At 42.6% G+C, this 17,635-nt stretch overlaps 1 protein-coding gene across 2 annotated transcripts in view; it reads right to left on the reverse strand.

Moving 5' to 3' along the window:
* MYO16 (myosin XVI) overlaps nt 1-17,635 on the reverse strand; it is a 616,506-nt gene that overhangs the window by 204,185 nt on the left and 394,686 nt on the right. For both annotated transcript variants that reach the window (XM_058742988.1, XM_058742979.1), the window contains exons 18-20: nt 16,696-16,813; nt 15,812-15,883; nt 13,101-13,242 (exon numbers count right to left, since the gene is read on the reverse strand). In XM_058742988.1, coding sequence (XP_058598971.1) covers nt 13,101-13,242; nt 15,812-15,883; nt 16,696-16,813 — 332 coding nt within the window. The remainder of the gene's footprint in view (nt 1-13,100; nt 13,243-15,811; nt 15,884-16,695; nt 16,814-17,635) is intronic.

Consider the following 17,635-nt stretch of genomic DNA (forward strand, 5'->3'; position numbering starts at 1 on the left):
TAAATAAAATCATAAAATAATTAGTATTCAAAAGGCAATCCACCCTCCACCACCCGAAAAGATTTGAGAAAGACTTTCACCAGGCATTCAGGGCACATACCATCTTCCTTTAGCACACACCGTTTTAGAGAGGCGAGAAACAGAGAAAGCTACGCAATTTTCTCTTTCACATAAACCTGAGAGCAAAGGATTGGATAAGAAGGAAAAAAAAATAGAATCTCTTCTCACTAGTGAAAATAAATGTAAACATCTTTAATAGACACTAGAAAATTGAATCTAGGACATTATGACCAAACAGAATTCACACTCTAAATGAAGAATTTTTCAACATAAAAAATATATATATACGTCAACATAGCTTGCTATGTGAGCAAAGAAGAGAGTCACAGTACTCTCAATGTGTACAGGAAAAAAGCTTTACATTAAGCTTTACATTAAAAACACTTAGGAAAGATTATCTCTGAAATCCTAAGTAAGCAGATTACTTAAAGGCAGATATTTAGAGGTATTACATTAATTTGGAAACAAGAGAAGAATATCTACTATCACCACAAATTATCAACATTATACTGGCCGTGCTAGCCAATGCAATAAAGGAAGAAGAAATAAAAGACATAAGACACACAGAAGAGAAAAAAAAGTAATTATGATCATTTACATTAGAAAATACTAAGCTATTCCACGGGAAAATTATTAGAACTAATAAGAAAAGTCAGCAGGGTTTCTAGATAGAAGATCAACATATGAAATGCAAGATTGAGAGTTCCCAATAAACAAATTAAAATGTAATAGAAAAATGGCAACAAAAAGTACAAGAGCATAGAAAAAAATCAAGATGTGCAAGAAATTGACAAAAATACAAAGATATTTAAGAAAAAATACATGAACAAATAGAAATAAAGATCATATTTATGGCAGAAAAGAATCTAAACAAACCAATTCTCCCCATATTAATCTATAAATGTATTTCTAGTTGAAATCCCCAAAGAATTTTTTTTATGGACTGAGTCAAAGTGATTGTAAAATTCATATGCAAACGTAAAGATCCAGGGATAACCAAAACAGAGAGGAAAATAAAAAGTTATTATATGAGGACTTACTTATTAAAACAATATGTTATTGATACAGTTTTAGTGAAACAGATTAAAAATCAGGAGGGGAAAAAAAGCATTTCTAATAATTGGGGATACGTGGGGGAGGGATCGTGGAAAATTTGACTAAAAATATAAAATTTTATCAATCCTTCATATGAACAGAAGTAAATTCCTGATGTTTTGAAAATCTAAGGGTTTTAGGAACAAATGGAAGGGGACTTTGAGGTAGGAAAAGGCTGTCTACTAGGGGCCTGAAGTCAGACCACCACGTCCCAGCACAAGATAGCATTTCTTCTTCTTCTTCTTTTTTTTTTTTTTTTTAACATTTATTCATTTTTGAGAGACAGAGAGAGGCAGGACATGAGCGGGGCAAGGGCAGATAGAGAGGGAGACACAGAGTCCAAAGCAGGCTCCAGGCTCCAAGCTGTCAGCATGGAGCCCGACACGGGGCTGGAACTCACAAACCGTGAGATCATGACCTGAGCAGAAGTCGGACGCTTAACCAACTGAACCACCCAGGCGCCCCAGCATGTCTTCAATTCTTAATGTCTCACAATGTTATACAGATTTGCAACAACAACATCTAAACAAATTAAAAAAAAAAAAAAACTGTGGGAAATTTACCCAGGATTGATGATATTGCTGTATCTGGGGCGGAAGAGGAAGAAGAAAGGATCTTTGTCAGCAAACAAAAGGAACTTGAGCTTTTACTTGTAATCTCCCTTCTTCTATGTGAAAAGTCTGAAGCGGAAGTGGTGAGTGTTGGCAGTGTTCCTTCTAGATAGGAGGTGAGTGACTGACCTGGCCACACCCTCCATACCCTTCCTGATGCGTACATCTCCCCCCACCTCGACAAAAAGACGCTTCATGAAGACAGATATCATAAAAAACTGGGTAAGTCTATTTTCTTTTTCCCACAAATGCACAGCAGGTGTTTGAGTATTTCTATGAGGCAATTGGGAATGAATAATATAAATTCATTTATTAAAGAATTAAGTACATTATAATTGATAAAGTCATGTACAAAATAACATTTTGCCAACTCTTAATGACTTAGGAACCGATGGTCTGGATTTTTAGATTATCTCTCTTGCAGATGTCTTTTTGATTTGTACTATCCATCAAAGAGTTTAAATCTTGATAATCATTTTAATAAACTGTTAAGGGAGAAAATTAAAACTAATAAGTAAATATTTGGTTTTTAATTGGATTCATTTACACCTTCGATCCTTACTTCAGAAGCAAGTTTCACTTCGTTCCCAGTTTTGTGTCTCTAATTGAGGACAGATAATGTCTCTGACCGTTTTTGAACTTTTAATCAGAATTTATAAAATTCATATCAAATGAGACAGAGACAGAGACAGAGGGATGAGAGAATGAGATTTTACTTAGGATTTTCAAGTGAGGTTCAATACATCATACGGTCAGATGTTTTCTTGGGGAAATTAATTACCAATTTATCAGAATAACAGTGAAAAAGCGTTTAATATCTAGACATTTTTTTCTTACTCCACTTGCCTATCACTTAGCTTACCATTTAGATTGCTACTTCACTTATTTCATCCCCAAAAAGATGGGGGGGCATATTTCAAATTCTCTAATCTTTAAGTGTTATGGGGAAGATGTGTGTGATTTGGCAAAAAGATACTTTTAAGTTTATTTACTTATTTTGAGAGAGTGAGCATGCAAGCATGGGAGGGGCAGAGAGAGAAGAGAGAATCCCAAGTAGGCTCCAAGCTGTCAGCCCAGAGCCCCACACGGGGCTCCAACTCATGAACCCTGACATCGTGACCTGAGCCGAAACCAGCTGTCAGATGCTCAGCCAACTGAGCCACCCAGGCGCCCCACCGGCAAAAAGATTTAAGTTATTTTTAATATCCCTTGGCTTTGTGATGGTTACCAAGCCCTGCCCTACCCCACACTGTTGACAATCACTACAGATTGTCCAATCAGCGACGTGGGTAGTTCCCAAGGAGAAGAAGACACTTAAAACTGGAGTCAGGAGATAATCGTACAAGTTCTCTCCCTACTTGGGAGGATGATGGAGCACAGATATTCTGAAAAATCACATTCCTCCTTTTCAAGAAAATCTTTCCTCCTCATCTGGCTCAGGAAGGAGTAAAACACAGCCCACTTAAAGCCTCCCGCTGGAGGGAATGATGGCAAGCCCTCAGCTAACACAGAGGCGACGCATCTGTGGGTAGCATTTGGCAGGGTAATGACGCTGTTGCACCGTTTTGAGATATTCGAGTCACAGTGATGGACCATTCTCATCCCCAGGGACGCTCCCAATGGCTGCCACCTTGGAGAAGACGAAACAGCAAACTTGTAGCTCAAAGACTTAACCTGCCCAAACTGGCCTCGTTTCCTGGCAAAAGATAAAACAAATGGTACTTTCTTAAGAACGTGTATAAATGTTATGGCCACATTGCATAGCCTTTTAAAAGTCTTTTTAAAAAGGCAGAGGTTGCACCTGACTTTTCAAAGAAAAAAGAAGAGCCTTCTGGTTAAATAATTTAAGAACAATATAATCACACATACACACACACACACGCGCACACACACACACACCCGGTTTGGATTAAAGTCTATGCATCCTGTGGAACCCAAGAAGCAGGTGTATAAGTAATGACAAATCCCCCTCAAGAAGGCAAACAAACAGCCCGGAGACAGGATTTGACACAGTCATAAGGCGGTGGGTAAAGTAGAGATGATCTGTGCAAACAGTCCAGGTATGAACCGTAATCCAAAAGATATTTTTAATGGCTGCTGGAAGTACAGCACAAAGATGCTGTCTCCTTAGCACCACCAGGCCCCCCAGTGCATTATAAACCACCTTTCTGACTTCCTGGCCCTGACAGACAAGATCCTTGCCCCATACTCGGTTATAGCTAAAAATCTAACCTACCAAATATAATCTCACAGACTAGGTCAACATGCTTACTGCCCTATTAGTGTTTGAAAAATCGTTATTCACCTACTAGAAGGTATGTCAGGGTATGTTGTTAAAAATCACAGAGGTTTTCTAGTGCTCGCTTCAGCAGCACATATACTAAAAATCACAGAGGTTTTCTGAAACTGTTGACGATAATTTTTTAATTAAAAAACATCTCGAGATAGCCACAAAATCATTACCAAAAATACTTTGACTTAGAAATCCTCAAGAACTATCAGGACCCCATCAACCACACTGACAGTGTAAGTTCAGAAGTATTAAATTCATTAATAAACAAATTTAAAGAGCGTTACAGCCCAGGTACATGGATTTTGTTCGGGTGGGTTTGGTCTATTCATCCCCAGAAATTACGCGAGGGACTCTATGTGCAAGTCTGTGTTTATGCCCTTCACCGGATTCTCAAACTAAACTCTCACCTAACAAAAGACACTATAACATTTCGTAAGTACATTAAGCCCTACATGATTGCCTCAAGGAGAGATAAATGGGTGATCACAACAAACTGGCCTACATAATCCAATATAAACGGGAAAAATATTACTTTCTACTTAAAATCCCTGGAACTCCCACAAACGTGTGCCTATGTGCAAGTAAATATTCAAAATGATTAGTATATGAACTGAATTCACAGCAGAATAAAACTGAGGAGACTTCCCAGATCAACGTAAGCCACATATCCGGCTGACCCGGTTAATCTGCTGTATTTTCATTTTGGAGCACCAAGGTGGAGATAGGCCCCCTCCCCCGTTCAGCGAGACAGTCTTCAGACCAAATACACATTACCCAAAGTGCTGACACAGGTTCCTTTTGTAACCCAGCCTGCAGAGCTCTCCAAAGCTATGCTTCCATTTTCCCTCCAGGAAATATTTGTTCTCTCTAATTAAGAGAAAAGAGCAAGTCTCATCCAAGGAACGAGGGCAATTTTTCTGAGGTCTGAACATTAACTTGCTTCTTCCCATCCTACCACGAAGTCTCCAAGTTCATTTGGACACTCACAGCCTTCCCAGGGGTGTCAGATGCTGGGCAGGAGTGGGTTCACCTGCCTCGGTGACAGCACCTGAAATTTATGTCCCCCGGGACGTGTTTCTGTTTTCTCGTTTCAGCGAGTGAGTCATCGGCTGTGGCACGCGGGGTGACACCGCCGTCCCCTGCCAAGACCCCAGCCAGACTGCTGGTTGCCATTTGGTGACTATGCCGATGGGAATCTCTCTGGATATCTAGGATGTTCCATGCTAACTTGCAAAATGATTTTTCTTTATTATCAGAATATATGCATTCAGAAGCAGGGCCAAATACAGAAAACATCCTGCTGATGATTTCAGGAACCAAATCACTGAATTGATATGTGAATTAAAAGAAAAAGAAAAAAAAAACAAGAAAAGGACTGAAGAAAACTTCAACTCCTGTCTAAAACAGTCTGGCTCTCTTTCTCACTGGTGTATCTGTTTAACACTTCTGTCTGTTATTTATTTAAAAAAATTTTAACGTTTATTCATTTTTGAGAGAGAGAGAGACAGACTGTGAGTGGGGGAGGGGCAGAGAGAGAGAGAGAGAGAGAGAGAATCCAAAGCAGGTTCCAGGCTCTAAGCTGTCAGCACAGAGCCCAATGTGGGGCTTGAATTCACGAACCATGAGATCATGACCTGAGCTAAAGTCAGATGCTCAACCGACTGAGTCACCCAGGTGGCCCTTCTGTCTGTTATTTTAACCCCACACTACAGTTTTCCTGGGTAAGAGAGGCAGCATTGAAGAGTGAGAAATTTCACAAGTGATATCTTTTCAACAGCCTTCTTTTCTCTTTCCATAATCAATCTTAGTCTGCAGATTGAAGGACAGAGACTCTAGACATTTGCTGGGGTGGTGACCCCCTACCTCCCATGAAAGACAGCATCACTTTCATATTGAAAACCTGGAGCCTTCATTCCAATTTGACCTCATTCTCCCACCTGTCTCCAGGTGCTCAGAGGGCCCCCCACCCTTGAGAGCACCAGCTCTCTGCTCAAGTCACAGCCAAAACATAGTCCAGGCACTGCTACTCACCTGTCCACAGCTAGGAGCTGGCATCCCGCCACATGAGTTTTTCCTCAAGGACCCCCTAACTGAGTGGGAAATATCATGGTTTCTAGCCCACGTAGACCTCATCTGCACAATAATCAAGGACCACACACTGCGCTCTGGACTAGTCGGGCAAGCGAGTCATGGGCGTGTCCAAACAGAAAGGACAGAATATGGAAACTGATCAGGGCAAATCCATTGTCATTGCTTACTGCAAAGACAACGGAGCAAACAGAAAACGTCCCTCCCATCCGGGAGTGTACGTGAACAGCAATATCCCTATTTCTAGGGAGCAATACAGTTCCCCTACTTGCCACTCCCCAAAACAAACAAGGTCACCAAATCAAAAGTCGGTGGAAGAGACTGGACCGCATCTCAGGTTTCCAACATGCCACGCATCTGCATTTCTTCAGAACCTTCCCTCTCCACAGACAGACTGCCATAAACCAGGAACATTCTTTCCAGCCACACCCGCCACGATTTTATAGTCGCAGCCACTCCCGCCACATCAGGTGCCACACGGACAACTTTGTGTGTGTCCTCTCATTATCCTCAGATAACCCCGGGCACCAACCGAGGTTCTTGGAGGAACCAGGGGGAACGGGTGTGGATACACGAGGACTCAGGATGAAAATGAGGAAGATGAACTGTCAGTTTTGGTGTCTGAAGACACTTTTGAGGAACTCGTCCAAAGTTTCTATAAGTCACTGAAGCCGAATGTAATTAATCATAAAGTTTTTAAATGTTTATGTTTAGCTCAACTAAAATATTGTAAGAACGTAATACAGTGTAAGCATATTTAAGAAACCGAAGGCTCAGTACAAACCCCCAAATCTCCATATGTATGCTTGAAACTCAAGTTTATTTACCGCATACATTTGCATGCCAAATCGTGCTGCCCAAAAAATGTGGATTTCAGAACAGGAAGACAGAAATGAATGAGTGCACAAAGGAATGAAGGGATGAACAAATAAGTAAGTTCGTAAATAAATCAAGCATATGGTCGATCTCACTCTACCTCGTTGGTCTCTTAACCTCCGTATGCTAACCTCCTATAACTTTCAGTCTATTTATTCTTAGGGTGTGTTTAATGGTGAAACAGAAAATGTTGCACAGGTTCGACTTCTCAGGTGTCCTCAGGAATGTAAACCATTGTACTCAGAACACATGAAGAACGTGAGTGAAATTTGGGGAACATTTGGGGGACTCTCCCAAGGTTCCCACAACCCCTCTGAGGTTCAAGAACCTCCTGGCCCATGGGGGGTCTCTGCAGGGGCCAAGTTTGCACCAGAACTCTGGGGAAGGTGTCACTTTAGGGAAAAGTGATCATTTACAGAAAAAATGTTTTTTAATGTTTATTTATTTTTGACAGAGAGAGAGAGAGAGAGAGAGAGAGAGCGTGAGCAGGGGAGGGGCAAGGAGAGAAGGAGACACAGAATCCGAAGACACAGGCTCTGAGCTGTCAGCACAAAGCCCAACACGGGGCTTGAACTCACAGACTGTGACATCGTGACCTGAGCTCAACTGACTGAGCCACCCAGGCGCCCCGAAAAGTGATCATTTTAAATGTAACATTGCCAATTCAGCCGCCGGAATGGAAGTGTTGCACTGTGAGACGGGTCCAAGTCTAGGAGTGGCAAAAATTATTTTATCATTTTTTTTTAAATTATGCTATTCATGATACTTTCGTTAGGCTCTCCGACATTTATCTCATTTTAGAATCACACGCATGATATCCTTTAGAAAAAGTTCATTGCAGTTCAGAGCATGTATTTTGTTTACAAGTTATAAAAAGTGAATAATGAAAATGCTTGTGACTTCTTAAGGTGCTGTCCCATTCCCAAGCCCTCCTCTACCTTCGACCCAGAGAAACCCAAGATGCACACCTGGGGAAGTGTGGGGGCTAGATCGTCTGTGCTGTGAGCCTGCCCTGAGGGGGCTGCCCCAGCACGGGTGGCATGTGGGCAATGAAGGAAGGAAGAAATGCCCTTCTCACACCCTGAGGACTACAGGGGGGAACCTGTGAGGAGCCAGGAAAAGGTCAACCATAACCATTGTCCAGCTACAGGAAAGAACATCTCCCATGGGAGCCCTTCCCTTCCTAGAAGGCCGTCAGCTACCACACAGAGAAGACTCCCACCTTGGGACATTTTTAATTCCTGTCTCAACACTGGATATTTGGGGACACAAAGAGTTCACAGAACAGTGATTTGGGAGCAGAGCAGCCTTGGGACCTACCTCTGTGTTCCCCAGGGTCATAAACATTGTCCTCAGACCACAGTCTTTAAGGGAAGGTGAGGCATAAGAACACATGTTTTCATTACGCCACAAATAACACTTATTTACTAGAATGGTTACACCAAGACACGTAGTACTACCACAGATTTGAAGAGCTGTGGACAAGTCTACTTACGTTGACACAATAGAAGAAACATTTTCTTGTGGCCAACATAGTGTCGTCCATCATGCTGCCTTTTCCGATCAGAGATAAATTTAATGTCTCCCTAGTATCTTTTTCAAAAGGTTTGTAATTTTATTAAGTAAAAGAACAACAAATACTTAAGAGCAAGACTTTCTCTTGTGACTGTTACACTAAAAATAGCTAACCAATATCGCGAAATGAAGAAGGATTTCTACAATGATGAGGGAAAATAAATCATGGAAGTAGGGAGGTATTAAGGAAATGTATCCAGAATCCTCTCTATGTCACAAACTTTGTTCATAAGATGATGTTCTGGAACACAGCAGGTGGGGCCCGGAAAGAAACCTACTTAGAGCTACAGCAAGACTCGTGGACAGGAATATAGGAGATGACAGTCCCCAAGTGTTTGCACATCACATCTGCTATCACAAGGCAGACAGGTGATTGAGTCCACTTGGGAAGCGGGGAATCTTCAAGCTGCCGGATACTGCTGTTTCCCAGTCAGGTAAGCTACCTCCGTGGGGAAAAGAGACCCTGGAAATCATCTTAAAGACTCCTGAGAAGAGTAAGCAGACCTCAATGTTGGTCTGACTGCAGTGAACAAAGTGTCCGAGGGAAGACTTCTCTTTGGGGACAAGGGCTATTTCCCCAGGAAGGACCTGGACAATACAGCTTCGGATATGCTGAGAAAAAACCGGCCAGTGAAGAATGGACTAGAAGGCCAGTGTTTCCAGTATTCTTGGTGGTGGCCAATTGTCTACATACGAAGTTATCGGAATCCACATATGGATGTCCAAGTGGTTTCAACATGGAATTTGTCTATGGCTCCATCAGTCACTAGATGTCAGCTGACAACATGCAGTAGAGTCGAGGCCAAGTAATACTAGAAAAGTCACATACAAGGTAACTACTTTATCAGTGTTTCTATAGAAACTATTCTATATTACTTTAAAATCACACTTTCATTGTTGAAGATTGTCAACTCAATGTGAACAAGCAGCAAGTTATGAGTAAACTGTAAGGGCCTCCTGCATATCTAGTGACCACACCTTGAGGCCTGCAGGAGCGCAGGCCCATCACACCGTAAGACAGATGGGTTCAGCTGTATCCTTTGGGAAATCCAAGGAAAAGCGACCCAGCTCACTCAGCACAGGAGTCCCAAAGCCTACGTGCCTTCTGGCATCAGATCGGCCTTCGGTCTTTCAAGCAGATCAGCTCCTAAATGAGCACTCACATCTTGTTAAGTAGAGATGCTTCCTCCTGGTCCTGGGGTTTCCTCTCACGGGGAGACGTTCCACCGGCTGTAAGTCTCCTGGGCTCTGCGGGAGCACCATCCCCCACCGCGACGTGAAGGAGGAGGCCCTGGCAGGAGGCTGGGGACTCTCCTCCCGGGGTCCCTGCTGGTCTGCTCCCAGCGCTACCTCCGAAAGGCCAACCGGGACCACCGGGCAAGCCGGGCCTCGGGAGGGCAGAGGTCAGGAGCAGCTTGCTCACCGTTGGCAGGCATCTCTCGGCTCTGTTGTCTCCTTCACAGACTCCATGTCTTGGCTCTTAATGCCCTACTCGACTGTCTTACTTCTTGGTTGAGGATCAGACATGAAGGTGAGTGCTATTATATCCTAATGCCCTCCAAAGACCATGAAAGCACTGAGTGAAGAGCTGACATACTCACAGATTGACAGGCTATAGGACTCCCTTCACTCTACAGGTCAAAGTTATAGTTTAGAAAAAGAAATGTCTTGGAAAGTGGATTAAACACTGACACTCTGATCTGTGTAGGCATTCTCAAAGGCAGGTGCATCGGAAGGGGGGATAAAGAAGCTGGCCATCCACGCATCACAACTTTCCAGAGCTGACATTGCTTCCACAATAACATGTTGTTCTTGCCTATTTCACGGGATTTCTTCTTTTTCCTTTTTTTAAGTGTGTATTTATTTTTGAGAGAGAGACTGCGCGAGCAGGGGAGGTGTTGGGGGAGGGCGTTGACAGAGGATCCAAAGCAGGCTCTGTACTGACAACAGAGAGCCCAATGTGGGGCTCGAACTCGTGAACCGTGAGATCATGATCTGAGCCAAAGTCAGGCGCTTAACTGACTGAGCCACCCAAGCGCCCCGACAGGATTTCTGCTGAAGCTGATTGATACATAATGCACCTTGTGAACACAAAAGTTTTAAACTGACAGAGGTATTATATTATTACACCATATGTCATACTATATCATATGTAATAATATATATGTCATCTAATAACATATATAATACATTATGTATATAGTCTTTGTTGCAATTTTTATCATTATTCCTTTTTGCCTACTTGAACCAGATCATTTTCAACTAATCCCAATAAATAAAGCTTTAGCGTGTTTCAGTTTCTGGAGTGCCCTGACCACAGAGTGTGACCCCTGGACGAAAGGTGCCCCAGCCGGGTGGGTCCCTGGTGCGGGTAGCCTACGAAGACATGAATACCATAGTGCCCCGCAGGTGGGGAGGGGTCTTCGCTGTAATCTCACTGGCGCGATACTAGCCAATCAGGTACTGCAAAGGCTGCTGTTCATCCTAATTAACTAATCATCAGCATCTCCCACATCATACCCCAGGATTTCAACGTAGAAGCGGCGTTATTTTGAATCTGGGTAGAGAAAGTAATTTTTTTGTTGTTCTGCTGTAATCCAGGAAATGGGTCCAGCATTCCAAGAACAAAAATGTCATCTGCTTCAGTTTTGCTTGACTTCTCTTAATAACTTGTTACAGTACATCTTATTTACAGGGATTCTTTCTTGCAGAATTCACCAAAAAAAAAAAAAATGTGGTGTGAAAGATACTCCCCTTCAGCATGAAGGGCACTCACCAACTTTAACCATGGGATACACATTTCTTATATGTTTCTGACATGATTACACATTTCCAAAAAGTGGGGGATTCATAAATAATTGAAACCTAAGTTTATCCCAGTGTTGAGACCTCTCTGAGACTTAGGAAATGGGTCTGTAAATCTACAAATCCTTAAGCTTTCCATGAATTTCAATGAGTTAGAAACACTGCAAACATAACCTTTCTTTGCAGTGTTTTGAGATTTAAATTTAGGTTTGGGTGACCCAGGGGAGAAATGAGAGGGAAAAAAATGCGAAATTTGACTCATCTGAGAATAGTATGTCTTCTAAGTTAAACTTGTAATACATTAAATCACTTCTAATTTCCCACTAATCCCTGTCTTCATTCACTTGCTTAGTAAAGAATTTTAAAAGACAGCACTAACCCCACAAATTTACATATTGACACAGCAGCAATATTCCCACTGAAAGGGAAATATTATGCTTTCCAAGGTTCGTGTGTATATATTTTTCTGTGTGTGTGTATGTAGTCAAACATCAAGACTATGTATAAGTTTTTCCAATTATATACATTTAAGGCTCTGTTAGATTTAAATGTCAAATGGAAATTTTCTAGAAGTTTCTTTGTGCAGCCGGATTGATAATATTAATTTTTTCAATGTCAATTTCAGCAGCGTTGCCAATAATTTTATACAAGATTAATTTGCAAGACTTAGCATATTAGTATCATGCTGTGAATAATCTCCATATTTAAAGGAAAATTACAAATTAACTGATAATAAATAATTACAAAACCAAGAATCCTCACCATACCAAACCGTAAGGTACAGCCACTAAAATACAGATGATAACAACCCCCACCCTGCACTCCCACACTGTGCTGTGCACGTGCGGATCAGTGTGCGGTGGGATTTCTAAGTGTACATTTTAACGAGGACTTCGGTACCCCTTTGTCCATGACTCTTCTGAGAGGTCCATGTTTCTTTAAGAAGCATCCATTAATACATGTTGGTTCTAGTGTTTTCCAAGAAACCGCTAAAGGCAGCAATTTTTAGAAAACTGGTGGAGAACTCTATATGGGCAACAAAGACATTCTCAAGGGGTTTCATTCAAAGACGAGCACACGTGTGAATTCTGCTTTCAATGCTGCTCAAAGTCATTGTTAGTGACAAGAATATTAACCAAGTATGCCATGGATGACTATAATTTTTAGACCATAAATAGTTCTGAAAAGCTACCGCTTACGGGCGAGTAAGGCTATGAGTCAAAATGATAACCAGAGAGACGTTTCGTCAAATAATCCACAAAGTGAAGAAAATAGGAAGCATCACTAATCTGAAACACATCATCTAACTGGTCCTAAGACAGACAGGAACTCCTCAACAAATGTAAGTGCTTTATATATTCCTTAACAGTATTCTTGCCAGATTTATCTTTTTTTTTTTTTTACATTTCTCGTGCTCAAAAGGCCATAATATACCTTCAGTCCAGAGAGAATGCATTTGTATCTCCATGCATGAGATATGATTTGATTAATTCATCAATGGGTGCCAGTCCGGGGAGAGGGTTTAAATCTCTAAGAAAGAGTCAATAAAACCCTTTAGGTAAAGTCACTTGTTCAAATGAAATGTTTTAATGATAGTGTAACTTGGGTGTCATGCTGGGTTACAAAGCATCTGTAAGAGGGGAGCCTTTTAAGTCGGCTCAGGACTAAGAGTGCAGACCTGTGTCCGTCCATCCTACCTGCTGTGCTCCTCTTGGCTCTGGAGGCAACAGTTCATGGTATTCACCAAAAAGCTAAACAAACGACCGAACAGGGATTTGGCCAAGAGATCTCGGTAAAATTCAGCCATCTGTACTGTGTGTCGTCGAATGATGGTGTCTCCTAGGACAGCAGAAAGGAGATGAGAGAGAAGAACGAGGTTCCCCTCATTTAGAAGCAAACAACACCGTGCATGTCACATAACCTCACACACCAAAAGATGTTCGAAACATGTGATAACTCTAATAAATGAGGTCTCTTAAAATGTTTCCCCAAACGAGTGCCATGTACGTTGCAATCTTACTTGCTACAAACACTAAGCACAGCTTCTGACCCCCATGCAGGCTGTGTAATTTCCTTTCTGTTAGGGAACCAAGGGTTGGCAGGGCCCCTCTTAACAAGCATTCTGATAACAGCTCACTGGTTTGACTATGAATCCTCCCCAAGGCATCTGGAAACCTAGGCATCGGGGAAATCAGTCCTATTTTAAATATTTTCAAAGACATGGTCCAGCTAACCACAATGCGAGTGTGGAGTTTGGGAACAAGTTTGGGCCTTCGGGCAGAAACGTTTATGTCATTCTCTAAGACATGGGGATCCAAATCTTGAGTGATAAGGCTTTTAGAAGAGAGTAGACTAGAGAAGAAACCAAGAAAAAAAGGAATCAGTGAGGAAGATGTGGAGCTGAGACTATGATAGCTGCTGTGCTCCAGCGCGGAGAGGAGCAGGGGGTCCAGCATTCAGACCGTGTGGCTGCGGCCAGCCTGGCTAACCTGTGCCACTAGTCTGATCAGGGAGTTAAGTAATAGGACGAGGGCTGTGTGAAATGACAGCCGAGAGTTTGATCGGTGGAGATGCAGACTCAGGAGGAGAGCTGCTTCTGAGATAGGCTGAGATAAAAGGAAAAAAAGGTGGGGGGGGAGGGGTGCCTGGGTGGCTCAGTTGGTTAAGCGTCCGACTTCGGCTCAGGTCATGATCTCACAGTTGGTGAGTTCAAGCCCCACATGAGGCTCAGCTTTCGGCGCAGAGCCTGCTTGTGCTTCTCTCTCTCCCCTTCTCTCTGCCCCTGCCCTACTCACGCTCTCTCTTTCCCTCAAAAGTAAATAAACTTTCAAAAAATTTACAAAAGAAAAAAAAGAAACAAAACAGCAGGTTAAGGAAGACTCAAGGACCTACAGGTTCAAGGTCACCAAGATCAACAAACTAAGTGGCTACGAGAGCAGGTGTGCCCTTGCTGATATCATAGAATTAAGGTCCCTGGAGTCAACATGATGGAGGGTGCTGGAAGTTGAGTAAGGACAGGAGGACAGTGTAAGCAGAAAAACCTGCCTGTAGTAAATTCTAGATATTAATGGTGAGTTCAAGTTTTCTTTAGAAAGTCGTGAGAAATGATGAATTTGGAGAAGTGCAAGAAACTTAATATAATTGGATGCAAGGGCTGGTACAAAATGGCTCAGAATACAGCCTAAGTTTGGTGGGCCCGAATCATAAAGGGCCTCCTGGGCCAACCCAAAGAGAGGAGGTTTGCTCTGGAAGGCCAGGGAGCATCTTTGAAGGGCTGATGTCCATGGATGAAAATCCTACTTGCAGAATATGATTCAGAAAGACTATTCCTGAAGCAGTGTGGAAGGAAGCCAAATGAGATGAGACCAGACAAAAGATGAGAGACAATGCCATTCGGTGATCAAGGGAAGGAATGATATATTGAAGCAGCGGTGATAGAAATAAAGAGAAGGCAATGAGAACAGGAGGTATTTGTGGAGTAGAGCCGGCTTGTGTCTGGTCTAGTCGGTGGAGGAGAAGGAAGAGGTAACTGAGTGGACAATGGGCAGATTCACACAGTTCTGGAACATGGGGGGAACTCTCTGAAGACAAGGCACAAATGATAAGCCACATACCTAAATACCTCCAAGGTAGGTCCAAGAGGAGAAGCAGATAAAGACAGTGGTGATTAGAGGAAAAAAAAGACCAACTGGAGGGTGAGTCCTTAAACTTTCGATACGAGGAAGAGGGGGAAGGTGCTGATGTACGGGGAATAACCAAAGGGCATATAGGAAGACCACTGTGTTTGCCCACTGCATAGACACACGTACGGCATGGAGATTCCCCGTGTCCACAAGTGACACGTAGGCGAGACAGCACTGGGTGCTAATTCCCAACAGGCCGTTTACTAGTGATTTGATGTGCAAAGCTATTCATCCTCTTTGGATCTCAGTTTTCTCATCTGTTAAAGAAGCAAATGGCTAGGACCCCTTGGCAGCCATTTGTGAGGATTTTAAAAGTCTGGCATTTACGGCCTGTGGCACATTCCCATCAGTTTTTAAGTGTCCCATAAATGGGAGCGATGATTAGGACTTAAAACGTAAAGGGTATCGTGGCATGACATACACAAATGGTTCTGACGACTCAACTGAATAGATCCTCTTGGGCTGATGACTGGATTTGTCTAAAATGACTGACTGGCTAGAAAGGTGACTGTTTCATCAGAATGGTCTCTCAAGAGCTTCACGAGCTTATAAGGCAGAGTCATAATTGCGTGAACAGATGAGTTCATAAGGCTTTCCGCGTTTGGCATTCAGTCCGTGGGGGCAGTCACCGGAGTTGGGGAAAGGCAAGGTGGCATTGACTTTCCGTGCCTCCAAGATGGCCACAAACTGGACAGAATGAACGATCAGAGGAGGGTAAAGCTTACCTTTAAAATACTGGATATCCGTTGTTAAAGCAGATACCAATTCATCAGGTGACACTTGCAACAAACCAGCCACTGAAATGAAAGCCGCGTTGAAAAAAATCAAGTTAGAACGTATATATTTTTGATGGCGAGAACACCGTACTTTAGGGCCATCGTTGATAAGTTTTACATATGAGGAACTGTGGGTATTAAAGAAAACTGAACGGCCACTTTAATTATCAAAGTAAATGAGAGCAATCGCTTGGAGTTATCAAAACATTACTGAGTTGGTTGGGCTCCTGTATTAAATCACAACAGGTTTTTTTTGTTGTTGTTGTTGTTTCCCTCCTCGCCCTCACAGATGGCCCTGAATCGTTCTCCCAGTCCCTGGTTAAATTACTTTGATATGAGGTGAAGATATGATGTTCACTGACAATCTGTGGTTTTAAGGTATTTTGAAAAAATCTGGGAGTGACTAACAAGGCTACTTCAAAGGGGAGAGAGAGGTTTTTGGCAAGACCTCTGAAGGGAAGTAATTATATTGTTTAAAATGTGTGGTTAATAACATGCCCCCAAAATACACTGGGCGGCAGGGTGGGGGTGGAAAATATTCAGAACGACATAAATAAACCCCAGGATGCACCTAAAAATCAGCTCTGTAAACATGGTGGGAAGCCTGAGAACATAATGTGCCCACTGCTCTTCATTCCCAAAACCATTGAAAAGAAAGAACAACGTGGATACAGCTCTTTTATGATTTTTTTTATTATTATTTTTTTTTCCTGCTCTATTCTACTCCCGAAGAAAGCCTTCTTCCCCCTGCTTTTCTGTACTGTGTCTCCATCTACTGGCCGGTCTGCAAAACTGCACACCCAGGAGGTTAGAGAGAGATGTGCTCCACTGACCTTGTTCCAGAAGCTGGAGGTCAGAGACAAACGCGGAGTTGGCCTCGGTCAGAGCAGTGAATCGAATGTCTCCAATGTGCAATATTGCTGCTAGGATCACAAACAGATTCTCTACCTCCTACGCGTTTTAGAAAAACAGAAAGCGGAGAGAATTGCTTAGAAGAAAAGATAAGACAAATCCTTGAAAAACCTAATAGGTTAAAAAAAAAAAAATCAATGCCGTGAACTCCGTTAGTGGAGCTGGGATTTTTCAGATCCCGGGGGTCTGGCGAGAGAACTACCAACCTTCCGCTCAAAACCAAAACCTCACAATTCAGTGCACATTTTGTCTACATCAATGTCTCTGTTCCTTAAACAAAAAAAAAAGGCCGGTGGGGGGGGGAGGAAGTGACGTTCTGATATAAATCAACAGCTTCTTGACAAATCTCATAATGAAAACTGGATCACCGTGTCCTGAGTCTGGCTGGCTGGACCTCACCGGGGCGGTCAGATCGCCCGCATCCTCCCAGAGCTGGACACGGAGGCGGCTTCCTTCCAGGATGCCTGCTTTCTGGTGCGTATCTCTCCCAGTTACCTCCCTTCTGAGATGGACCGAGGCTATGATGACAGAACTTTTCACTCCTGCTGGAAAATTCAGGAAGGCACAATACAAATATCTATGCCTAGATTAAAAAAAATGCTAATTGTGTTTTTAAGGTATTTTGAGGAAAACAGAAAGAAATGGATGTTTGGCCAGAGCCACCTTTGAGCAGAAGGTAGAAGGAAGTAAGAGAACATTTGTTGAAAGACGGTATCTGAGAACGTGGAACTCTGCATAAAGAAAGAAATCAGACCTTAAATCTGGCTCGTGGACCGCCATTCCGTGGCAAGCATGAAAAATCAAGGGAAAGCTGTAGGCTAAAAAATACACTTCTCTAGAAGAACAAATATTTAGTATAAC

The sequence above is a fragment of the Neofelis nebulosa genome, chromosome 1, assembly GCF_028018385.1.
Source record: "Neofelis nebulosa isolate mNeoNeb1 chromosome 1, mNeoNeb1.pri, whole genome shotgun sequence".
NCBI lineage: Eukaryota > Metazoa > Chordata > Mammalia > Carnivora > Felidae > Neofelis > Neofelis nebulosa.